The sequence below is a fragment of the Rosa rugosa genome, chromosome 6 (genome assembly GCF_958449725.1).
Source record: "Rosa rugosa chromosome 6, drRosRugo1.1, whole genome shotgun sequence".
Classification (NCBI taxonomy): domain Eukaryota; kingdom Viridiplantae; phylum Streptophyta; class Magnoliopsida; order Rosales; family Rosaceae; genus Rosa; species Rosa rugosa.
In genome coordinates, this window is record NC_084825.1 from 26083746 (window position 1) to 26110061 (window position 26316).

Consider the following 26316-nt stretch of genomic DNA (forward strand, 5'->3'; position numbering starts at 1 on the left):
CATGACATGCATGTTTCTATATGTATGTACCACGTGGTGGTGAGTGATCAATTATGTGTAAAAGATTGTGAATACATTGGTGAAAGGAATTGTGCATGAGCAGACAACTTTGACCATGTTATTGATACATGGTACCAATTTAGTAGACAGCAAATCGTATGTATAAGCAACACGTGATGAGTAGTTGAACTATATTGACTTCAACCCTTATAAGAAAAGCCCCAGAAATTATCATATATATATCTTTGTCAGTGTCCCAGCTGAGGGGTGTCCTAGCTGACACGTGATGCATGCTTTGAGCTATATAAAAAAAAAAGAGAGAGAAATAAGAACGCTTATCTCTAGGAGTATTGCCGAGTGGGTGCAGAGAGTAGCTATCTCACTAGCTCAGTGCTCAGGAGAATTTTGTTGTCAGGTGGGTGAAGACCTGGTAGCCCGAGTCGAGCATGATTCTTGAGTTGAAGCAACGGGGTGGGGATCGAATGAGCCAAACTACTCTGTGGATGCAGGAGGTTCTGGGTGTACAGAGTAAACACATGCACCTCTTCTCTTCTTTTGTTTTGGTTGTTTGTTGCCCGGAGTGAAGGAGACCAGCGGGTATCGGTGATGGCAGCGGGAACCGGTGAGAGCAGTGGGTACCGGTGATGGCAGCAGGTACCGTGAGGGCTGTGGGTACCGGAGATGGCAGCAGGTACCGTGAGGGCTGTGGGTACCGGAGATGGCAGCAGGTACCGTGAGAGCTGTGGGTACCGGAGATGGAAGCAGGTACCGGAGAGCTGTGGGTACCGGAGATGGAAGCAGGTACCGGAGAGCTGTGGGTACCGGAGATGGAAGCAGGTACCGTGAGGGCTGTGTTGGGATGCGAGTCACCGAGTTCCCGGGGAAGGGAGACTTGCCTGTTACCGGTGAGGAATCGAGCGAGAGCAGTAGAAGAGGTTGGCTTACCGGTATGCTAGGGCCCGGGATGCTGGCTCCGTCGGATTGACCGCCGGGAGGTGAGGAAGGTAGCGAGGCCCGAAGTCATTCCGGGTGTACCGATCGAGTAGCTTCTCATCTAGAGGCAGTGTGAGGTGGAGGATAGAGCCGGCGGGTGAAGTTTGTGATGAGGCACCGAGAGGATGTCCAGGGAGGCATCCGGGGAAGCCATGCATCAAGAATTTGCTTGGGTGAACTCAGTGCTCCCGGGACGTCGATCATGAATTGGACCGGGATGCTAGATGTAGTAGCTGCTCGGTGCCAGAGGGAGCACCGGGGTGCCCAAATCAATGTTGCTGGTGAAGTTATAGATAGAGGAAAGATCACCGGGATGCTAAGTTGTGAGTAAGTGATAGTGGGCGGTGGTGATCACAGGGAGGTGAGGATGCTGTCGGTGAGGCCTGATCCCAGATCAATTTTTGAAGTGCCGGGCGGGGTTGTGCAATGGTACCCAGAAGCTTTCTTCGGGTAGCAGTCTGCTGTGGTGTGGTGTAGGCGAGATGTGAGGTTCACCGGTATTCGTCATAAGTGGTTCCCGGATGGAGACCCATCTGACCATGATGTGGCTGTAACTTGAGGTGTTGATCGATCCGGGCTGGCGGGTTTTGTCATAACATGATCCAAGAAGCGGGGCTGCTGGGTGTAGATAATTTCAGGGGAGACACGGTGCCCAGAGGTTTGACTCTCCTTGATGACCTATGAACTTGATAGGCTGATTGGTGGTACCCGATTCATGACTCTTGCTCAAGGTTGGAGGTTCATACCCAAACTTAGGGGCCCTCCTTCTAGCGCCAATGTTTCTACTGAAGAATACGGAACGGGGACTAAGTGTGGATCATGATGGGGAGAGAGAGAGAGAAAGGGACACAAGCATGTATAGTGGTTTACCTTGCACTTGGGGCAAGGCTACGTCCACTTAGATATTTTACTATGAGTGAGGTCAAGTGACCTTTGTAGTGATACAAGTATAGGGATCATGGATCCATCCTCTCTAAGAAGGGGAGGACTTCCTTTTATAGCTAAGGGAAGTCCCACTCTATTTACATATCCTCGATGTGGGACAATAATACATATATTGCTTCTCTTGAAGCCTCTTGGAGAGCATGGGAGGGTGGCCTCCCGACTAGATACCGGCCGACCTCCACCATGGCAACGTAGCTCGGGTGTCGGCCTACCGGATGCATGCCATAGGCGGGGCTAGCCATGCCGCGGGGCCCACCTATGAGGTCGTTGATTATGCTTGGCGGTATGTAATATAGGTGGTATGTACAGTATTAGAGAGGAACTGGACGTTGACCCATGATTATATGTGGTTTCCCACCAGGCCACCAACCACAAGCTTCCCACTACTCTGAAGTCGTCCCTCAAAAAGTAGTAAGGGGAGAGACAAGAAGGTACGTTTGCTAATTGGTTTATTTTTTCTTCGTCAAAAAGACAAATGAGTACAAATATTAATTAACTTTTTCAAGTTTTCATTCATTCATATAACAAAAGGCAAAAGGTAAATTATAAGTCATCCATTGATGTGTCCACCCACAAAAGAAAAGAGCAAAAGGCACGAACGCGTTTCTTACACTGTTGACTTGTTTGATCAAGGACGATTGGTTCAGTCTATAAATACCTCATTCCATTTAATCTGGATTTTATCAAATTAAACATAAATCATGGGGTTATCATCTCTATGCTTAATAACTGTGTCCATCTATATCCTTTCAACAATTGTGTTGTTCCATCTTGTGGTGGCCAACTCTTTGCAGTCATATAATACTCCTACTTGCCATGATGACGAGATCTATGCCTTGCTGCAATTCAAGCAAAGTTTTGTCATTAGAAAGTCTGCTTCGGTGGACAAGGGTGCTTATCCAAAGATTTCTTCATGGAAATCAAACAGCAGTTGTTGCTCATGGGATGGCGTAGAGTGTGATGAGAAGACTGGTCACGTGATTGGGCTTGATCTTAGTAGCAGTTGTCTCTATGGGTCTTTCAGCTCCAACAACACCTTATTCAGTCTTGTTCATCTTCAGCATCTGAACCTCGCTGATAATCACTTCATAGGATCTCAAATTCCTACTAGCATTGGGAAGTTCCCAAGGCTCAGGTATCTCAACCTCTCTTACTCTGTCTTTTCTGGTCATGTCCCATCGATCTATCTCGCAATGATGATATGTTTTCTAATGAAGACTTGTTGAGAAGCCTAGCTCAAAATTTAACTGGCCTACAAACACTTGATCTTTCTTCCATTAATATATCATCCACAATACCCGACACCCTGACAAATTTGTCTCGTTTGACATCCCTCACCCTTGCTGATTGCGGCCTCTTTGGCAAATTATCAGGAAGAATCTTTAAATTAAAGAATTTGAAGGTTCTTGATGTGAGCAACAACCCTGCTCTCACGGGGTATTTTCCTGATGACTATAGTGGAAGTAGCCCTAATCTCATGTCACTCAAACTCTCAGCCACTAATTTTTTCATAAACCTGCCTTCTTTGATAGAAAGGTTTCATTCATTGAAAGAATTAGCTGTGAGTTCATGCAATATTTCGGAAGGCCCAGTACCATTTTCACTTGGTAATCTTAGGGATCTCATCTATTTGGACCTTTCACATAATAAGTTTAATGGTCAAGTACCATTTTCACTTGGTAATCTTAGGGATCTCATCTATTTAGACCTTTCATATAATAAGTTTAATGGTCAAGTACCATTTTCACTTGGTAATCTTAGGGATCTCATCTATTTGGACCTTTCATATAATAAGTTTAATGGTGAAATCCCTACAATGTTGGGAAACCCTACCCAACTTACATATCTATCGCTTTCTCATAATTATTTTCATGGTTCGAATTTTGGAGCAGAGACTACCGGGATATGCATCGTGCCGCCGAGACGAGTCGACCAGACCGATCCGGCTTGACAAGGCCGGTTGGGGTTTGCAGCTCCGCCTCTTGGGTTGCTGCTGCGGCTGCTTCTTCTTTGGAAGCAGAAGGAGAGAGAGAGAGAGAGAACGAGGAAAGAGAGCTGGAAGAAGAAGGGGTGAAAAGAAAAGAAAAAATAAAGAGAAAAATAAATAAATAATAAAAAAAGAGTAAGTGAGGGTATAATCGTCATTTTAGTGTGAAATGAATGCCACGTCAGCAAGATAACCGAGGTTTTTGACGGCAGGGACGAATTGAGCGGAAATTGAGAGTTCAGGGACTTTTTAGGTGAAATTCGAAGGTCAGGGACTGAAACGACGAAACCCTATAAGTATAGGGAGTAACCAGTATTTAACTCAATTTTTTTTTTTGGAGCCAATTATATCATGTCATAAGGTGACCAAAATATTAAAAAGTCATCATATTTCTAATTTTCATAAATTACAAAACTGACAATGTGTGTGAAAAGCTATTGTTATTCTTCAAAAATACAACTTATATATATATATATATATATATATATATATATATATATATATATATATATATATATCGTCTTTTTGTAAACCGATATTTACTATTTGTCGGTATATTCTGCTGCTGGCAATGTCGTGAAATAATTTGATTTTTACTCATCCACCAGCTATTATCTTTTTTCTAAAAATAGTTTTTGAAGGAGATGAATAAGAATAAAAATTCGGGCCAGCATATAAGGGGCCAATGTTGAACTCTCAGCTGGTTTCCCACCAGGCCACGCTCCCACTACTTTGAAGTCGTCCCTCAAAAAGTATTAAGGGGAAAGTCAAGAAACTACAAGGATCTATCCAATGAGAGAAGGTACGTTTGCTAATTGGTTTACTTTTTCTTCGTCAAAAAGACAAATGAGTACCAATATTAATTGAACCTTTTTCAAGTTTTCATTCATTCATATAACAAAAGGCAAAAGGTAAATTATAAGTCATCCATTGATGTGTCCACCCACAAAAGAAAAGAGCAAAAGGCACAAACGCGTTTCTTACACTGTTGACTTGTTTGATCAAGGACGATTGGTTCAGTCTATAAATACCTCATTCCATTTAATCTGGATTCTATCAAATTAAACATAAATCATGGGGTTTGTTTGGCTCCAGTTTTGCTGCAGCTGGTCAACAGTCTCTTTTCTGCGCGGGCGTGCCAGCACCGTTCGGGTGCGGTCGTCGGGGGTGTCCCTTGACCTGACTTCTATCAAGCGATTGTAGACGAGGAGAGCACCAACCTCGTCGCGGGATTCTTTGTGCCTTGTGGTAAGGACTTTGCTGTAGTTTCTTCTTGTTCACACAATCGATACTCAATATTGTAGATTGAGCAGAGCGACATCACCGAGAAGTGTTGAGATCTTGCTAAAGCGTGACTTTAGCTTGGCTGGGTTGCTAGGGCGTTACCCTTGCTTGGCTGGTTCTGTAACCGTTGTGGTCGCGGCACTACCGTCGGCTCCCGAGGAGACTAGGACCGAAGCACGTTGACAGAGGGTTTGGTGGCACTGAAAGTCGGCTTCCGAGAAGACTAGGACTAGGAGTGTGATCACCGATAAGAGAAAGAGAAGGAGAGGAGTTGCTCTTAGAGAGGTTTGCTCTAGAGAGAACTTAGATCATCTTAGAGATGTTTTGATGTATGAATTGGTCTTTGAATTGGTCTGTGGTCGTGGTACTACAATCGGCTCCCGAGGAGACTAGGACCGAAGTACGTTGACAGAGGGTTTGGTGGCACTGATAGTCGGCTCCTGAGGAGACTAGGACTTAGAGTGTGATCACCTATAAGAGAAAGAGAAGGAAAGGAGTTGCTCTTAGAGAAGTTGCTCTAGAGAGAACTTAGATCATCTTAGAGATGTTTGTAGAGTGAATTGGTGAATTGTTCTATGTTGTAGCCTCTATTTATAGGCTACCAAGCAACACTATTTGGCCTTAAAAACAAATCATAATGGGTTAGGTTTGAGCACTTAAACACTTAATGGAATGTTAGGTTTGAGCACTTAAACACTTAATGGAATGTTAGGTTTGAGTCATTTTCTGCTCCCTTATCCTTCAATTTTTATCTCCATCAAGCACTCAGATTCAACCTTCGATTTCTTCATATGAAATGATCCACCATGAATGTAGATTATTGTGGTAAAATTTCAGAATTTATTTCCATGTGGTTGGGCCGGAAATGCTGCTGGACCTCTTACAGGTCCAGTTTTCCAGTTTTGCTTCTGCAGAAAATTGGACTGATTATTTGAAGGCCTTCCACTCAAAGCTAGCTCTGGCACTCTTCATAAGAAATGATTCTTGGGCTGTCTAGAATGGATCTGCAGAGTTTCAGCTCATTTTGAGTTCATTTGGTCAGTCTGCCACCCCTCCTTCCTTGTTTAGCTCGGTTTCTCCTAACCGAAGTAGGAAAATGTGCTATAGTTGACTTTTCATGCTTCCATAGTAGGCTTTATTTAGCCTCTAAATATATATTTCGAACTTGTCGACAATATATATCTTGAGTCACTGACTTTGGCTCAATTTCTCCAAGACACGCCTTGTCAGACCAAAATGCTCATTTTGGGTCCAAACATTGGCCCCCAGACCTCGAAGTCAAAGATCTTCGTCTTGACTGAAGAGGTCTTGAATCAGCACTACTCTTATAATGTTGTTGCTCCAAAGCCACTTGTATTGGCTTGATTGAAATTACTGCTGATACCATACTAGACATATTAAATGCCTCTTGTATATGTGCCCAGGCCAAAACCAATGGCCTCTTAAGTATATTAGCAAGTTCCAGCCACTATTAGGCAAGAACACAATTTTTTGCATCCTCCGCGACGCACAAATTTGAAATTCTTTTTGTATTTTTTTTTTGATAAGTAGCTGAATTCAATAAGACAATGTGAATCAAGGTTTAGACATGCGACCCAAGTATAGTCACCTAGACACAACTTTTCTTTCAAATCCTTTGGGCAACCTTACTGAAATGGCCAGGTGGGGGAGGGCGAACAAGAGAGGCAGAATCCATTCTGGCATGAGCTACTCCCACATAGTGGTTTAGGCCCATTTGCACGCACTTCTGGATTCAAGAACCTGTCATGAACGTTGTCCCTTTTCTAGACACCATTTCACATAGGCTATACTTACTAAGATGAGAAAGGTCATAAGTGTGAAGACAGTTCAACAAGTGTTAATAAAAGCCTCCCTTAACCTTAAGGGACCTGAACTAGGCACCAATAAGGAGTTTAGGCCAATATTAACAAAAGAGACTTCACCTATTCCGTTATGATTCACAAATGACGAAAATAAAAGTGAAAACTGAAAATTGACAGGAAATTTAAAACAAAGAAAGAAGTTAGCAGCACTATGTTTAGCTAACCTCCAGAAGGCCACGGGGGAGGCCATCTATGCTTCACTCCAAGCTCAGATGTGTCAAAATTTATAGCATGAAAACCCCTCTTGTGAGAGCTTGTAGGAAAAGAACAAAGATACTTCGCGTCGAAGAATTGGAAGAAATTTGGCTCACAGGAGGAGTAGTCTTGCCCCCCAAATATCTTTGTTGGTTGGCGAATGATGATCTTCAATTGCAACTTTGGCGATGAAGATGTCCCAAGATCGGCTTTGTCGCCAACGATTGCCAACTTCTTTTGATCAAAGGGATGATCATGGGTCATATCTTGCCCCCCATGCATCTGATCAGTAGCCACGTATTTGGCTTGATCAGTGGAGAAATTAGATATTTGTTCAGAGACAATTGTATTGTCAGAAGAACAATCTTGTTGATGACCTTTTCCATGCACAGCCTCTGTGTAAGGCTGTGACTCACCAGTGAGACCCTTAGGTTGATTGCCACCTATAGGCAAGTTAGTCTCAGAAACGACCTCTTCGTGAGCAGGTTTTTGACGTTCGAATTCGCCTTGATGCGAATTAGCCAAGGTAGAACCTTCCTCGCGTAAGGTCGTGAACTCAGATGTGATGTTCGCGGCATGTTGAGTGGTCTGTTTGTCGCTGCTCAAGAAAGGCTTACGGAATTGTTCTCTAACTTCTCGAGCGTTCTGCTCAATTTGTTGGTCCCAATCGCGAAACCTCTGCTTTGTTTTTGCGATCAAACTGGCCATGTCCCTGGCTCGCTTTTCTTTATGCCTCTCGACGTTGGCCACGATGATCGCCAGCTGTTCCTCAACGCTTGCCCCCTCTGGGATGGGAATAGGCATAAACTCATCATTAATGGCACTATCGCCAGTGGTGGCAACATTGACCATCTATTCACTTTAGGAATTTCTTTTGGTAAAGATTTTCCCCTGGCAGCTCAATGATGGCGAACAAATGCAAAAAGACTCTAGCGTAGTCCCACTGGGCGTGCCAAAATGTTTGTTTTGAAGGCCAGTGGTTGAATGTGCTTCAAAAGAAAAACTTCTAATGTGGTCCCACTGGGCGTGCCAAAATGTTTGGCTCCAGTTTTGCTGCAGCTGGTCAACAGTCTCTTTTCTGCGCGGGCGTGCCAGCACCGTTCGGGTGCGGTCGTCGGGAGTGTCCCTTGACCTGACTTCTATCAAGCGATTGTAGACGAGGAGAGCACCAACCTCATCGCGGGATTCTTTGTGCCTTGTGGTAAGGACTTTGCTGTAGTTTCTTCTTGTTCACACAATCGATACTCAATATTGTAGATTGAGCAGAGCGACATCACCGAGAAGTGTTGAGATCTTGCTAAAGCGTGACTTTAGCTTGGCTGGGTTGCTAGGGCGTTACCCTTGCTTGGCTGGTTCTGTAACCGTTGTGGTCGCGGCACTACCGTCGGCTCCCGAGGAGACTAGGACCGAAGCACGTTGACAGAGGGTTTGGTGGCACTGAAAGTCGGCTTCCGAGAAGACTAGGACTAGGAGTGTGATCACCGATAAGAGAAAGAGAAGGAGAGGAGTTGCTCTTAGAGAGGTTTGCTCTAGAGAGAACTTAGATCATCTTAGAGATGTTTTGATGTATGAATTGGTCTTTGAATTGGTCTGTGGTAGTGGTACTACAATCGGCTCCCGAGGAGACTAGGACCGAAGTACGTTGACAGAGGGTTTGGTGGCACTGATAGTCGGCTCCTGAGGAGACTAGGACTTAGAGTGTGATCACCTATAAGAGAAAGAGAAGGAAAGGAGTTGCTCTTAGAGAAGTTGCTCTAGAGAGAACTTAGATCATCTTAGAGATGTTTGTAGAGTGAATTGGTGAATTGTTCTATGTTGTAGCCTCTATTTATAGGCTACCAAGCAACACTATTTGGCCTTAAAAACAAATCATAATGGGTTAGGTTTGAGCACTTAAACACTTAATGGAATGTTAGGTTTGAGCACTTAAACACTTAATGGAATGTTAGGTTTGAGTCATTTTCTGCTCCCTTATCCTTCAATTTTTATCTCCATCAAGCACTCAGATTCAACCTTCGATTTCTTCATATGAAATGATCCACCATGAATGTAGATTATTGTGGTAAAATTTCAGAATTTATTTCCATGTGGTTGGGCCGGAAATGCTGCTGGACCTCTTACAGGTCCAGTTTTCCAGTTTTGCTTCTGCAGAAAATTGGACTGATTATTTGAAGGCCTTCCACTCAAAGCTAGCTCTGGCACTCTTCATAAGAAATGATTCTTGGGCTGTCTAGAATGGATCTGCAGAGTTTCAGCTCATTTCGAGTTCATTTGGTCAGTCTGCCACCCCTCCTTCCTTGTTTAGCTCGGTTTCTCCTAACCGAAGTAGGAAAATGTGCTATAGTTGACTTTTCATGCTTCCATAGTAGGCTTTATTTAGCCTCTAAATATATATTTCGAACTTGTCGACAATATATATCTTGAGTCACTGACTTTGGCTCAATTTCTCCAAGACACGCCTTGTCAGACCAAAATGCTCATTTTGGGTCCAAACATTGGCCCCCAGACCTCGAAGTCAAAGATCTTCGTCTTGACTGAAGAGGTCTTGAATCAGCACTACTCTTATAATGTTGTTGCTCCAAAGCCACTTGTATTGGCTTGATTGAAATTACTGCTGATACCATACTAGACATATTAAATGCCTCTTGTATATGTGCCCAGGCCAAAACCAATGGCCTCTTAAGTATATTAGCAAGTTCCAGCCACTATTAGGCAAGAACACAATTTTTTGCATCCTCCGCGACGCACAAATTTGAAATTCTTTTTGTATTTTTTTTTTGATAAGTAGCTGAATTCAATAAGACAATGTGAATCAAGGTTTAGACATGCGACCCAAGTATAGTCACCTAGACACAAATTTTCTTTCAAATCCTTTGGGCAACCTTACTGAAATGGCCAGGTGGGGGAGGGCGAACAAGAGAGGCAGAATCCATTCTGGCATGAGCTACTCCCACATAGTGGTTTAGGCCCATTTGCACGCACTTCTGGATTCAAGAACCTGTCATGAACGTTGTCCCTTTTCTAGACACCATTTCACATAGGCTATACTTACTAAGATGAGAAAGGTCATAAGTGTGAAGACAGTTCAACAAGTGTTAATAAAAGCCTCCCTTAACCTTAAGGGACCTGAACTAGGCACCAATAAGGAGTTTAGGCCAATATTAACAAAAGAGACTTCACCTATTCCGTTATGATTCACAAATGACGAAAATAAAAGTGAAAACTGAAAATTGACAGGAAATTTAAAACAAAGAAAGAAGTTAGCAGCACTATGTTTAGCTAACCTCCAGAAGGCCACGGGGGAGGCCATCTATGCTTCACTCCAAGCTCAGATGTGTCAAAATTTATAGCATGAAAACCCCTCTTGTGAGAGCTTGTAGGAAAAGAACAAAGATACTTCGCGTCGAAGAATTGGAAGAAATTTGGCTCACAGGAGGAGTAGTCTTGCCCCCCAAATATCTTTGTTGGTTGGCGAATGATGATCTTCAATTGCAACTTTGGCGATGAAGATGTCCCAAGATCGGCTTTGTCGCCAACGATTGCCAACTTCTTTTGATCAAAGGGATGATCATGGGTCATATCTTGCCCCCCATGCATCTGATCAGTAGCCACGTATTTGGCTTGATCAGTGGAGAAATTAGATATTTGTTCAGAGACAATTGTATTGTCAGAAGAACAATCTTGTTGATGACCTTTTCCATGCACAGCCTCTGTGTAAGGCTGTGACTCACCAGTGAGACCCTTAGGTTGATTGCCACCTATAGGCAAGTTAGTCTCAGAAACGACCTCTTCGTGAGCAGGTTTTTGACGTTCGAATTCGCCTTGATGCGAATTAGCCAAGGTAGAACCTTCCTCGCGTAAGGTCGTGAACTCAGATGTGATGTTCGCGGCATGTTGAGTGGTCTGTTTGTCGCTGCTCAAGAAAGGCTTACGGAATTGTTCTCTAACTTCTCGAGCGTTCTGCTCAATTTGTTGGTCCCAATCGCGAAACCTCTGCTTTGTTTTTGCGATCAAACTGGCCATGTCCCTGGCTCGCTTTTCTTTATGCCTCTCGACGTTGGCCACGATGATCGCCAGCTGTTCCTCAACGCTTGCCCCCTCTGGGATGGGAATAGGCATAAACTCATCATTAATGGCACTATCGCCAGTGGTGGCAACATTGACCATCTATTCACTTTAGGAATTTCTTTTGGTAAAGATTTTCCCCTGGCAGCTCAATGATGGCGAACAAATGCAAAAAGACTCTAGCGTAGTCCCACTGGGCGTGCCAAAATGTTTGTTTTGAAGGCCAGTGGTTGAATGTGCTTCAAAAGAAAAACTTCTAATGTGGTCCCACTGGGCGTGCCAAAATGTTTGGCTCCAGTTTTGCTGCAGCTGGTCAACAGTCTCTTTTCTGCGCGGGCGTGCCAGCACCGTTCGGGTGCGGTCGTCGGGAGTGTCCCTTGACCTGACTTCTATCAAGCGATTGTAGACGAGGAGAGCACCAACCTCGTCGCGGGATTCTTTGTGCCTTGTGGTAAGGACTTTGCTGTAGTTTCTTCTTGTTCACACAATCGATACTCAATATTGTAGATTGAGCAGAGCGACATCACCGAGAAGTGTTGAGATCTTGCTAAAGCGTGACTTTAGCTTGGCTGGGTTGCTAGGGCGTTACCCTTGCTTGGCTGGTTCTGTAACCGTTGTGGTCGCGGCACTACCGTCGGCTCCCGAGGAGACTAGGACCGAAGCACGTTGACAGAGGGTTTGGTGGCACTGAAAGTCGGCTTCCGAGAAGACTAGGACTAGGAGTGTGATCACCGATAAGAGAAAGAGAAGGAGAGGAGTTGCTCTTAGAGAGGTTTGCTCTAGAGAGAACTTAGATCATCTTAGAGATGTTTTGATGTATGAATTGGTCTTTGAATTGGTCTGTGGTAGTGGTACTACAATCGGCTCCCGAGGAGACTAGGACCGAAGTACGTTGACAGAGGGTTTGGTGGCACTGATAGTCGGCTCCTGAGGAGACTAGGACTTAGAGTGTGATCACCTATAAGAGAAAGAGAAGGAAAGGAGTTGCTCTTAGAGAAGTTGCTCTAGAGAGAACTTAGATCATCTTAGAGATGTTTGTAGAGTGAATTGGTGAATTGTTCTATGTTGTAGCCTCTATTTATAGGCTACCAAGCAACACTATTTGGCCTTAAAAACAAATCATAATGGGTTAGGTTTGAGCACTTAAACACTTAATGGAATGTTAGGTTTGAGCACTTAAACACTTAATGGAATGTTAGGTTTGAGTCATTTTCTGCTCCCTTATCCTTCAATTTTTATCTCCATCAAGCACTCAGATTCAACCTTCGATTTCTTCATATGAAATGATCCACCATGAATGTAGATTATTGTGGTAAAATTTCAGAATTTATTTCCATGTGGTTGGGCCGGAAATGCTGCTGGACCTCTTACAGGTCCAGTTTTCCAGTTTTGCTTCTGCAGAAAATTGGACTGATTATTTGAAGGCCTTCCACTCAAAGCTAGCTCTGGCACTCTTCATAAGAAATGATTCTTGGGCTGTCTAGAATGGATCTGCAGAGTTTCAGCTCATTTCGAGTTCATTTGGTCAGTCTGCCACCCCTCCTTCCTTGTTTAGCTCGGTTTCTCCTAACCGAAGTAGGAAAATGTGCTATAGTTGACTTTTCATGCTTCCATAGTAGGCTTTATTTAGCCTCTAAATATATATTTCGAACTTGTCGACAATATATATCTTGAGTCACTGACTTTGGCTCAATTTCTCCAAGACACGCCTTGTCAGACCAAAATGCTCATTTTGGGTCCAAACATTGGCCCCCAGACCTCGAAGTCAAAGATCTTCGTCTTGACTGAAGAGGTCTTGAATCAGCACTACTCTTATAATGTTGTTGCTCCAAAGCCACTTGTATTGGCTTGATTGAAATTACTGCTGATACCATACTAGACATATTAAATGCCTCTTGTATATGTGCCCAGGCCAAAACCAATGGCCTCTTAAGTATATTAGCAAGTTCCAGCCACTATTAGGCAAGAACACAATTTTTTGCATCCTCCGCGACGCACAAATTTGAAATTCTTTTTGTATTTTTTTTTTGATAAGTAGCTGAATTCAATAAGACAATGTGAATCAAGGTTTAGACATGCGACCCAAGTATAGTCACCTAGACACAAATTTTCTTTCAAATCCTTTGGGCAACCTTACTGAAATGGCCAGGTGGGGGAGGGCGAACAAGAGAGGCAGAATCCATTCTGGCATGAGCTACTCCCACATAGTGGTTTAGGCCCATTTGCACGCACTTCTGGATTCAAGAACCTGTCATGAACGTTGTCCCTTTTCTAGACACCATTTCACATAGGCTATACTTACTAAGATGAGAAAGGTCATAAGTGTGAAGACAGTTCAACAAGTGTTAATAAAAGCCTCCCTTAACCTTAAGGGACCTGAACTAGGCACCAATAAGGAGTTTAGGCCAATATTAACAAAAGAGACTTCACCTATTCCGTTATGATTCACAAATGACGAAAATAAAAGTGAAAACTGAAAATTGACAGGAAATTTAAAACAAAGAAAGAAGTTAGCAGCACTATGTTTAGCTAACCTCCAGAAGGCCACGGGGGAGGCCATCTATGCTTCACTCCAAGCTCAGATGTGTCAAAATTTATAGCATGAAAACCCCTCTTGTGAGAGCTTGTAGGAAAAGAACAAAGATACTTCGCGTCGAAGAATTGGAAGAAATTTGGCTCACAGGAGGAGTAGTCTTGCCCCCCAAATATCTTTGTTGGTTGGCGAATGATGATCTTCAATTGCAACTTTGGCGATGAAGATGTCCCAAGATCGGCTTTGTCGCCAACGATTGCCAACTTCTTTTGATCAAAGGGATGATCATGGGTCATATCTTGCCCCCCATGCATCTGATCAGTAGCCACGTATTTGGCTTGATCAGTGGAGAAATTAGATATTTGTTCAGAGACAATTGTATTGTCAGAAGAACAATCTTGTTGATGACCTTTTCCATGCACAGCCTCTGTGTAAGGCTGTGACTCACCAGTGAGACCCTTAGGTTGATTGCCACCTATAGGCAAGTTAGTCTCAGAAACGACCTCTTCGTGAGCAGGTTTTTGACGTTCGAATTCGCCTTGATGCGAATTAGCCAAGGTAGAACCTTCCTCGCGTAAGGTCGTGAACTCAGATGTGATGTTCGCGGCATGTTGAGTGGTCTGTTTGTCGCTGCTCAAGAAAGGCTTACGGAATTGTTCTCTAACTTCTCGAGCGTTCTGCTCAATTTGTTGGTCCCAATCGCGAAACCTCTGCTTTGTTTTTGCGATCAAACTGGCCATGTCCCTGGCTCGCTTTTCTTTATGCCTCTCGACGTTGGCCACGATGATCGCCAGCTGTTCCTCAACGCTTGCCCCCTCTGGGATGGGAATAGGCATAAACTCATCATTAATGGCACTATCGCCAGTGGTGGCAACATTGACCATCTATTCACTTTAGGAATTTCTTTTGGTAAAGATTTTCCCCTGGCAGCTCAATGATGGCGAACAAATGCAAAAAGACTCTAGCGTAGTCCCACTGGGCGTGCCAAAATGTTTGTTTTGAAGGCCAGTGGTTGAATGTGCTTCAAAAGAAAAACTTCTAATGTGGTCCCACTGGGCGTGCCAAAATGTTTGGCTCCAGTTTTGCTGCAGCTGGTCAACAGTCTCTTTTCTGCGCGGGCGTGCCAGCACCGTTCGGGTGCGGTCGTCGGGAGTGTCCCTTGACCTGACTTCTATCAAGCGATTGTAGACGAGGAGAGCACCAACCTCGTCGCGGGATTCTTTGTGCCTTGTGGTAAGGACTTTGCTGTAGTTTCTTCTTGTTCACACAATCGATACTCAATATTGTAGATTGAGCAGAGCGACATCACCGAGAAGTGTTGAGATCTTGCTAAAGCGTGACTTTAGCTTGGCTGGGTTGCTAGGGCGTTACCCTTGCTTGGCTGGTTCTGTAACCGTTGTGGTCGCGGCACTACCGTCGGCTCCCGAGGAGACTAGGACCGAAGCACGTTGACAGAGGGTTTGGTGGCACTGAAAGTCGGCTTCCGAGAAGACTAGGACTAGGAGTGTGATCACCGATAAGAGAAAGAGAAGGAGAGGAGTTGCTCTTAGAGAGGTTTGCTCTAGAGAGAACTTAGATCATCTTAGAGATGTTTTGATGTATGAATTGGTCTTTGAATTGGTCTGTGGTCGTGGTACTACAATCGGCTCCCGAGGAGACTAGGACCGAAGTACGTTGACAGAGGGTTTGGTGGCACTGATAGTCGGCTCCTGAGGAGACTAGGACTTAGAGTGTGATCACCTATAAGAGAAAGAGAAGGAAAGGAGTTGCTCTTAGAGAAGTTGCTCTAGAGAGAACTTAGATCATCTTAGAGATGTTTGTAGAGTGAATTGGTGAATTGTTCTATGTTGTAGCCTCTATTTATAGGCTACCAAGCAACACTATTTGGCCTTAAAAACAAATCATAATGGGTTAGGTTTGAGCACTTAAACACTTAATGGAATGTTAGGTTTGAGCACTTAAACACTTAATGGAATGTTAGGTTTGAGTCATTTTCTGCTCCCTTATCCTTCAATTTTTATCTCCATCAAGCACTCAGATTCAACCTTCGATTTCTTCATATGAAATGATCCACCATGAATGTAGATTATTGTGGTAAAATTTCAGAATTTATTTCCATGTGGTTGGGCCGGAAATGCTGCTGGACCTCTTACAGGTCCAGTTTTCCAGTTTTGCTTCTGCAGAAAATTGGACTGATTATTTGAAGGCCTTCCACTCAAAGCTAGCTCTGGCACTCTTCATAAGAAATGATTCTTGGGCTGTCTAGAATGGATCTGCAGAGTTTCAGCTCATTTCGAGTTCATTTGGTCAGTCTGCCACCCCTCCTTCCTTGTTTAGCTCGGTTTCTCCTAACCGAAGTAGGAAAATGTGCTATAGTTGACTTTTCATGCTTCCATAGTAGGCTTTATTTAGCCTCTAAATATATATTTCGAACTTGTCGACAATATATATCTTGAGTCACTGACTTTGGCTCAATTTCTCCAAGACACGCCTTGTCAGACCAAAATGCTCATTTTGGGTCCAAACATTGGCCCCCAGACCTCGAAGTCAAAGATCTTCGTCTTGACTGAAGAGGTCTTGAATCAGCACTACTCTTATAATGTTGTTGCTCCAAAGCCACTTGTATTGGCTTGATTGAAATTACTGCTGATACCATACTAGACATATTAAATGCCTCTTGTATATGTGCCCAGGCCAAAACCAATGGCCTCTTAAGTATATTAGCAAGTTCCAGCCACTATTAGGCAAGAACACAATTTTTTGCATCCTCCGCGACGCACAAATTTGAAATTCTTTTTGTATTTTTTTTTTGATAAGTAGCTGAATTCAATAAGACAATGTGAATCAAGGTTTAGACATGCGACCCAAGTATAGTCACCTAGACACAAATTTTCTTTCAAATCCTTTGGGCAACCTTACTGAAATGGCCAGGTGGGGGAGGGCGAACAAGAGAGGCAGAATCCATTCTGGCATGAGCTACTCCCACATAGTGGTTTAGGCCCATTTGCACGCACTTCTGGATTCAAGAACCTGTCATGAACGTTGTCCCTTTTCTAGACACCATTTCACATAGGCTATACTTACTAAGATGAGAAAGGTCATAAGTGTGAAGACAGTTCAACAAGTGTTAATAAAAGCCTCCCTTAACCTTAAGGGACCTGAACTAGGCACCAATAAGGAGTTTAGGCCAATATTAACAAAAGAGACTTCACCTATTCCGTTATGATTCACAAATGACGAAAATAAAAGTGAAAACTGAAAATTGACAGGAAATTTAAAACAAAGAAAGAAGTTAGCAGCACTATGTTTAGCTAACCTCCAGAAGGCCACGGGGGAGGCCATCTATGCTTCACTCCAAGCTCAGATGTGTCAAAATTTATAGCATGAAAACCCCTCTTGTGAGAGCTTGTAGGAAAAGAACAAAGATACTTCGCGTCGAAGAATTGGAAGAAATTTGGCTCACAGGAGGAGTAGTCTTGCCCCCCAAATATCTTTGTTGGTTGGCGAATGATGATCTTCAATTGCAACTTTGGCGATGAAGATGTCCCAAGATCGGCTTTGTCGCCAACGATTGCCAACTTCTTTTGATCAAAGGGATGATCATGGGTCATATCTTGCCCCCCATGCATCTGATCAGTAGCCACGTATTTGGCTTGATCAGTGGAGAAATTAGATATTTGTTCAGAGACAATTGTATTGTCAGAAGAACAATCTTGTTGATGACCTTTTCCATGCACAGCCTCTGTGTAAGGCTGTGACTCACCAGTGAGACCCTTAGGTTGATTGCCACCTATAGGCAAGTTAGTCTCAGAAACGACCTCTTCGTGAGCAGGTTTTTGACGTTCGAATTCGCCTTGATGCGAATTAGCCAAGGTAGAACCTTCCTCGCGTAAGGTCGTGAACTCAGATGTGATGTTCGCGGCATGTTGAGTGGTCTGTTTGTCGCTGCTCAAGAAAGGCTTACGGAATTGTTCTCTAACTTCTCGAGCGTTCTGCTCAATTTGTTGGTCCCAATCGCGAAACCTCTGCTTTGTTTTTGCGATCAAACTGGCCATGTCCCTGGCTCGCTTTTCTTTATGCCTCTCGACGTTGGCCACGATGATCGCCAGCTGTTCCTCAACGCTTGCCCCCTCTGGGATGGGAATAGGCATAAACTCATCATTAATGGCACTATCGCCAGTGGTGGCAACATTGACCATCTATTCACTTTAGGAATTTCTTTTGGTAAAGATTTTCCCCTGGCAGCTCAATGATGGCGAACAAATGCAAAAAGACTCTAGCGTAGTCCCACTGGGCGTGCCAAAATGTTTGTTTTGAAGGCCAGTGGTTGAATGTGCTTCAAAAGAAAAACTTCTAATGTGGTCCCACTGGGCGTGCCAAAATGTTTGGCTCCAGTTTTGCTGCAGCTGGTCAACAGTCTCTTTTCTGCGCGGGCGTGCCAGCACCGTTCGGGTGCGGTCGTCGGGAGTGTCCCTTGACCTGACTTCTATCAAGCGATTGTAGACGAGGAGAGCACCAACCTCATCGCGGGATTCTTTGTGCCTTGTGGTAAGGACTTTGCTGTAGTTTCTTCTTGTTCACACAATCGATACTCAATATTGTAGATTGAGCAGAGCGACATCACCGAGAAGTGTTGAGATCTTGCTAAAGCGTGACTTTAGCTTGGCTGGGTTGCTAGGGCGTTACCCTTGCTTGGCTGGTTCTGTAACCGTTGTGGTCGCGGCACTACCGTCGGCTCCCGAGGAGACTAGGACCGAAGCACGTTGACAGAGGGTTTGGTGGCACTGAAAGTCGGCTTCCGAGAAGACTAGGACTAGGAGTGTGATCACCGATAAGAGAAAGAGAAGGAGAGGAGTTGCTCTTAGAGAGGTTTGCTCTAGAGAGAACTTAGATCATCTTAGAGATGTTTTGATGTATGAATTGGTCTTTGAATTGGTCTGTGGTCGTGGTACTACAATCGGCTCCCGAGGAGACTAGGACCGAAGTACGTTGACAGAGGGTTTGGTGGCACTGATAGTCGGCTCCTGAGGAGACTAGGACTTAGAGTGTGATCACCTATAAGAGAAAGAGAAGGAAAGGAGTTGCTCTTAGAGAAGTTGCTCTAGAGAGAACTTAGATCATCTTAGAGATGTTTGTAGAGTGAATTGGTGAATTGTTCTATGTTGTAGCCTCTATTTATAGGCTACCAAGCAACACTATTTGGCCTTAAAAACAAATCATAATGGGTTAGGTTTGAGCACTTAAACACTTAATGGAATGTTAGGTTTGAGCACTTAAACACTTAATGGAATGTTAGGTTTGAGTCATTTTCTGCTCCCTTATCCTTCAATTTTTATCTCCATCAAGCACTCAGATTCAACCTTCGATTTCTTCATATGAAATGATCCACCATGAATGTAGATTATTGTGGTAAAATTTCAGAATTTATTTCCATGTGGTTGGGCCGGAAATGCTGCTGGACCTCTTACAGGTCCAGTTTTCCAGTTTTGCTTCTGCAGAAAATTGGACTGATTATTTGAAGGTCTTCCACTCAAAGCTAGCTCTGGCACTCTTCATAAGAAATGATTCTTGGGCTGTCTAGAATGGATCTGCAGAGTTTCAGCTCATTTCGAGTTCATTTGGTCAGTCTGCCACCCCTCCTTCCTTGTTTAGCTCGGTTTCTCCTAACCGAAGTAGGAAAATGTGCTATAGTTGACTTTTCATGCTTCCATAGTAGGCTTTATTTAGCCTCTAAATATATATTTCGAACTTGTCGACAATATATATCTTGAGCCACTGACTTTGGCTCAATTTCTCCAAGACACGCCTTGTCAGACCAAAATGCTCATTTTGGGTCCAAACAGGGTTATCATCTCTATGCTTAATAACTGTGTCCATCTATATCCTTTCAACAATTTTGTTGTTCCATCTTGTGGTGGCCAACTCTTTGCAGTCATATAATACTCCTACTTGCCGTGATGACGAGATCTATGCCTTGCTGCAATTCAAGCAAAGCTTTATCATTGACATGTCTGCTTCGGTGGACAAGGGTGCTTATCCAAAGATTTCTTCATGGAAATCAAACAGCAGTTGTTGCTCATGGGATGGCATAGAGTGTGATGAGAAGACGGGTCACGTGATTGGGCTTAATCTTAATAGCAGTTGTCTCTATGGCTCTTTCAGCTCCAACAACACCTTATTCAGTCTTGTTCATCTTCAGCGTCTGAACCTCGCAGATAATGATTTCAATTTCTCTCAAATTCCTACTAGCATTAGGAACTTTCCAAGGCTCAGGTATCTCAACCTCTCTTACTCTGTCTTTTCTGGTCATGTCCCATCTGAAGTATTACAACTGTCTAAGTTGTCTTCCCTCGATCTATCTCGCAACGAAGATATATTTTTTAATGAAGAATTGTTAAGAAGCCTACCTCAAAATTTAACTGGCCTACAAACACTTGATCTTTCTTCCATTAATATATCATCCACAGTACCCAACACCCTGACAAATTTGTCTCTTTTGACATCCCTCATCCTTGATAACTGCGGACTGTCTGGCAAATCCCTAGGAAGAATCTTTAAATTGAAGAATTTGAAGGTTCTTAGTGTGAGGTACAACCCTACTCTCACGGGGTATTTTCCTGATGACTATAATGGAAGTAGTCCTGATCTCATGTCACTCAAACTCTCGGCCACTAATTTTTCCATAAACCTGCCTTCTTTGATAGAAAGGTTTCATTCACTGAAAGAGTTGGATTTGAGTTCATGCAATATTTCAGAAGGTCCAGTACCATTTTCACTTGGTAATCTTAGGGATCTCATCTATTTGGACCTTTCACATAATAATTTTAATGGTCAAATCCCTACCGCTACGTTGGTAAACCTTACCCAACTTACATATCTATCGCTTTCTTATAATTATTTTCATGGTTCAGTCCCCTGGTCCTTATTCAATCTCATGAATCTTCAAACCGTTTATCTAGATCATAATAATTTGAGTGGTACAGTAGAGTTCCAGAAGTTTCTTAACCTACAAAAACTCACCTCTCTAGATCTGTCTAATAATAATCTAGAATTGCTCGCAGAATCTAGATTTTTGAATAATGCAACTACTGTACTTCCAAAGTTTGAGTATCTAGGATTGGGTGAGTGCAACATAAGGGAGTTCCCAGATTTCCTAAGATCTCAAGATGTATTGTCTTATTTAGATCTCTCTGGAAACAAATTGCAAGGCCAAGTACCAAAATGGATGCGGAACATAAGCACTCAAACTCTGTTTTACATCAACATTTCTCATAACTTGCTGTCAGGCTTCGAGAAATCTCCAGCTGTCCTTCCATGGCTTTACCTTGGCTACTTAGACCTGTCATTCAACATGTTTCGTGAATTATTGTTGTTACCTTTAACATCCTTCCGGTACTATAACATTGCAAACAACAAATTAACCGGACGAGTTTCACCAATGATTTGCAATATGACCTCTCTTGGATACCTTGATTTGTCAAACAACAAGTTGATTGGCAACTTACCGCAGTGTGGGGGAAACTTTGGTGCTGGTCTGGAATATCTCAAACTTGGAAACAACTCATTTCATGGAAATCTTCCTCAATCATACACCAATGGAAGGAATTTAAGGATGATAGATATTGGTCACAACAATTTCCATGGGCAACTACCAAGGTCACTGGCGAATTGTGCAAGTCTTGAAATTTTAGTCCTTTCACACAATAATTTTAGTGATACCTTCCCTGTTTGGTTGGGGGCTCTCCCTGAGTTGAAAATTTTGACAATGGACCACAATGTGTTCTATGGAGTGATTGTGAAACCTAATAAGAAGAATCTTCAATTCCCGATGCTGCGTATTCTTGATTTGTCTTACAATAATTTCTCAGGTCAGTTTCCATTTGAATACATTTTTTCTGGAAATGGGACAACAAGTATCACTCATGATTTGGAGTATTACCACATTTATGAATCTTTTATTGAGTATTACAGTTACTCAATCACGATAATCTGTAAAGGTGTGGAGAGATACTACCCAAGAGTTCGAGAGGACTTGATACTCATTGACATCTCAAGCAACAATTTTGAAGGCAAGATTCCTGAATTCATTGGGAAACTTGAGGGGATTTGGTCACTCAATCTCTCCAACAACATTCTCACGGGTCGCATCCGATCATCGTTGAGCAACTTATCAAGGCTTGAATCGTTGGATATTTCACATAACAAGCTCTCTGGTGAGATTCCTCAGCAACTGGCACAACTTGATTCTCTCTCAAAGTTCAATGTCTCTCACAACAATCTCACAGGCCCTGTACCACGGGGAATCCACTTCACTACATTTGACAGCACTTCATATCAGGGAAACCAAGGATTGTGCGGAGATTTCTTGCCAAAGAAATGTGGAAATTCAGAGGGCACTCAACTTCCACCTTCAACATCAGAAGATAATGACTCGGGCTCTGGAATTGAATTGGATTGGAAATTTGTTGTGGCAGGGTCAGGGAGTGGCTTGTTGGTGGGAGTGGTTCTTGCAGACTTTGTGATTACCAAGTGGAATGTGTGGTTCATTGAGATTGTTGCAGTAATGATCATGTTTTCGAAAAGGATAAGGAAGCCTAGAAATTGAGTGTTCGATCAGTACTGATCATGTTGCCATGAAACAAAGACAAAAAACTGGGGCTTGTTGATTAATTGTTCGGTGCTCGTTTTTTTTTCTGGAGTTTGGTTTGATGTCCTTGTTTAGTTGTAACGTTTGCATTCTTTCTCTTTGTACCATGGGCCGGAATATTTTTGAAGGTCCTTGATGTTGGTTAGTAATCTTGTGTAATGTTCCTGGGTGGCTTTGGTCTAGTCCTCCAGCCAGTTTGTATTCTCTTTTTTTTTCTTTAATAAATTTTCGAGAGGGGACGAGGAGTTAGTCCCTCTCTCGCTTTCCAAAAAAAATAAAAAAATAAAAAAAGTACTGATCAAGTTGGTCTTTGTTTTTAAGTTGTGTATCCAATTTCTTATTAACTCTTAGTCAAATTCTGTTAGGACATGGTATTTTTTGTCGAAAACATAAATATAAGGGAAATTCGTCCAAACAGTGTCTGAACTTTTCCAGACTATTAATTTTCATACCTATACTTTGAAAAATTACATAATGGTACCGAAGTTTTGGCCCCGACCCAATTTCCATACCTGGCAACAGTAAAAACGCTAACTCTGTTAACTTTTAAAGGGTTTTTTCATCATTTTACTTTTAAAGTGTAGTTTTAGTTAAATCACAATATTTAAACCGTTTAGCTTTGCGAATGTGTGAAGCAAACAAAACAGAGCAAAACAGAATGTTTTTGGTGAAAACAGTTTCATTTTCTGAAAACAGTTTCCCTTGAACAGATTGGAGCCAATTACGGCGTCGTTTCAAGCCCCAAAATCGCATTCAAGACATTTATTACCATTCCGAAATTGGTTCAGAATCACGAGTATAGATTCGGAGCAGCGCCGAATGTGTTTGGTTGTAATATATTGATCAAGAGAAATGATTTAGAGACTGCACACCAGGTGCTCGACGAAATGCCTACCATGGGATTTGTGCCCATTTTGGGTTCCTGGTGAGATTTTGGACAGAGGGTGGTTTCCTGATGTGACTACTTATACCATATTGATGGATGGGTATGTGAAGCAGGGGAAGCTGGTTGAGGCCATTAAGGTTATGGATGAGATGGAGGATAATGGGGTTGGGGCCAATGAGGTTACTTATGGGGTTATGATTGAAGCTTGTTGCAAGGAAAAGAAGTCAGGTGAAGCGGTTAATTTGCTTAATGATATGGCGGAGAAGAGGTATATACCGAGCTCGGCGCTCTGTTGTAAGGTGATTGATGTGTTGTGAGGAAAAAGGCTGTTTGCCAAACAAGTCTACTTATGCAATGTTGATTGAGGGGCTCTGTGACTCAGGAGAGGAAGCTGAAATGGCTAGAGTAATATCCATGGCAAATTGGCAATGTCAAGTGGAGACAAATATTGACAGTGATTCCTGGGATCTTTTCCTTTCCAAGGTTGTTGGTGATTTGCATACTGCTGGAGAATGCTGATTAGAGCCCCAGACCTTGTGGTCTTGGAATATGCTGACCTTGATCTCACCCACAATGTTTCTCAGGTTGGTATTTTGTTATTCCATCCATTCTTTTTCATTTTGGGAAGAAATAAATGTTGTTTACACTTTGTTTATTAATAAATTTCTGCCAATGATTGCAAATTTACTGTAGTAAATTATATTATTGAAGGGATTATGTTGCTGTATTTTTTTTGTTCAAAAAGAGTTTGTAACTTTGATGTAAGCTCGTCCTGGGTCATGTCAAAATTAGGCATATGTCAACCCTCTTAGCACCTCTTTAGCTTTATGCGACTCTAAGGGTGTTCTTCTTTTTCACTCTTAGATTTACAATAGAGTTTGTTAGCTGCACATGATAAAAGTTATCATCACAATTGTTACATCCTGATGCGTAATAATCTTTTTTCTTTTTTCAATGGGATAGGTGCCTGTGTAGAAGTACCTTATTGGAATCAAGTCTTCAGGGACCCCAGATGGGCACTGATGGTGGATATCGGAAGGGGTACCATTCTTATTCCTTTACTAATGAACTCTCTCTCATGTCTATTTATAGTTGTAGTCCTAGTGATTCTCAATTATAAGCAATTAGCATCTCCTCCAGATTTTGCCATTTTGGTTCTTCAATTCTATGGCAAGAATGATAATTTTATTTAGGTAAAGAAGAAGCTGGAGGTAAAGAAGAAGAATGATAATTCTATGGCAAGAATGTTTTTGTAGACAACCTGTTAATTATGTCAACTTGCAATAAGGTAGTTCTTATTTCCTAAAAATAGAGGCTTCATTAACATACAGATAAAAAACACTTATGTATTGATACATGTACTGAGCTTATATATCAAGGGGCATATTGCCAAAGGATAAATATGGCCATAGGTCTGTGTGGTCTCTTATCTTAAAAATAGAGAAATTCACATAGTTAGTGAAGTTAGCATATAGAACGATCAGTTTTACAAAATTTTATGATTTGCCATAATATTATTGATTTTTGGGGGTCATGCATTAGTTTTGTATCTTCTGTGAATATTATCATAGCCCTTGCTCTAGGGATGCGCACATCCACTGCTCTTTGTTAAACATATTATGAATGATATTAACAGATCTGTTGGAGCCCTTTTGCCTCTTTTTAACACTTTTGGTGTAGTGAGCTATCTGACTTCATTCTTAGGGATCGTAGAAAATTGCTATATCTGCTCTAATTTTTGCTATGGCATGGCTGCTTACCTTACTTACACTTACTCACACACACATATTCAGCTTGTGTTTTGGTATAACATTTGATGGACAATTTGATGGATAATCTCTTCCCCCTCTTGTGCAATGTGGAAGGCTAAACTACCTCCTAAGGTACAGGCGTTAGTATTATCATAACCACTGCTCATTTTATAGGGACAGCATTTCAAATTGTCCTTCATGTTTTAAGGTGTTTATCTTCATCATTCTGTGTGTGTGTGTGTGAGAGAGAGTACTTATTATATTTCATTTATGTATTAGTCTACGATGTAAAAATTCTGAGGTAGCAGCAGATTTCTCATCTGGCTCGCTAAAAGAAACTTAGTTGTGAGATATTATTTGGGACTGAAAATACGACAGAGAAACTCTTGGGCTAATTTTGATACACTTGAATGTTCTTCTGATTAAGTTATTGTACAATTAATTGATCATCATTCCTCGTTTCAATATTACGTCTGTGTTAAATATAGTAATGTTTTTCTTTTCCTGATGTAGATGGTCAAGCATGCTGACGTTCGTCTGGGTTAATGTCTTAGTAAAGGGTAAGGTTTCTTGATCAACCTAGGTCTTCAGTCCTATTGCATATTATTGGTTATCTCTTTATATATTATATTTAACTCCATGCAGATATTTTATGTATGCAAATGCCCAACTTGTTTTAATCAGCTGGTTTCTACCTACCCTGGATCATTGATGCTAGTTTTAATCCTGGTAAGTTCACCTATCACACTGAAATTTTTAAGGTTCATGTACTGTCCAAAGAAGTTGTCTTCAACTTGTGAAAAAAAATAAAAATAAATAAATAAATAAATAATTGTGGCTGAAGCACCATCTGTGTTTATAAGAAATGAACTCTCTATTGGAATAGGGAACAATAAATAAGAAACAAAAGCTGTGGACTAGAAGTCTTTTATAGGCTAGTCGATCTGTTGTAGTCTACTTTGTTTATATTTTGTCACTTGTGGCTGCATCGCCATCGTTTGAATGAATTCTTTGTTTATGTTTATATGCAGTGCCAGATCATACTTCAAGAGAAAGAATCATAAGATCGAGACGGGGTTGTACAGAAGCCTTTAGTGGTGTCCATTGTGAACAATTAAGTTCGAAGCACCCAAGCTTGTGAAACTGT

The 26316-nt window shown here is 42.2% G+C and overlaps 1 protein-coding gene and 1 long non-coding RNA gene across 2 annotated transcripts; both read left to right on the forward strand.

Moving 5' to 3' along the window:
• The first annotated feature begins 2639 nt into the window (after window positions 1–2639).
• Window positions 2640–23937, forward strand: LOC133716482 (receptor-like protein 6). The gene is made up of 6 exons (XM_062143187.1): window positions 2640–3073; window positions 3169–3673; window positions 19818–22445; window positions 23243–23407; window positions 23532–23646; window positions 23744–23937. The coding sequence occupies exons 1-6, from the start codon at window positions 2640–2642 to the stop codon at window positions 23935–23937; spliced, it is 4041 nt and encodes a 1346-aa protein (XP_061999171.1).
• Window positions 23938–24034: 97 nt separating this feature from the next.
• LOC133715692 (uncharacterized) lies at window positions 24035–26316 on the forward strand. The gene is made up of 3 exons (XR_009849178.1): window positions 24035–24459; window positions 25815–25898; window positions 26201–26316. It is a non-coding gene; the product is annotated as an uncharacterized LOC133715692 (long non-coding RNA).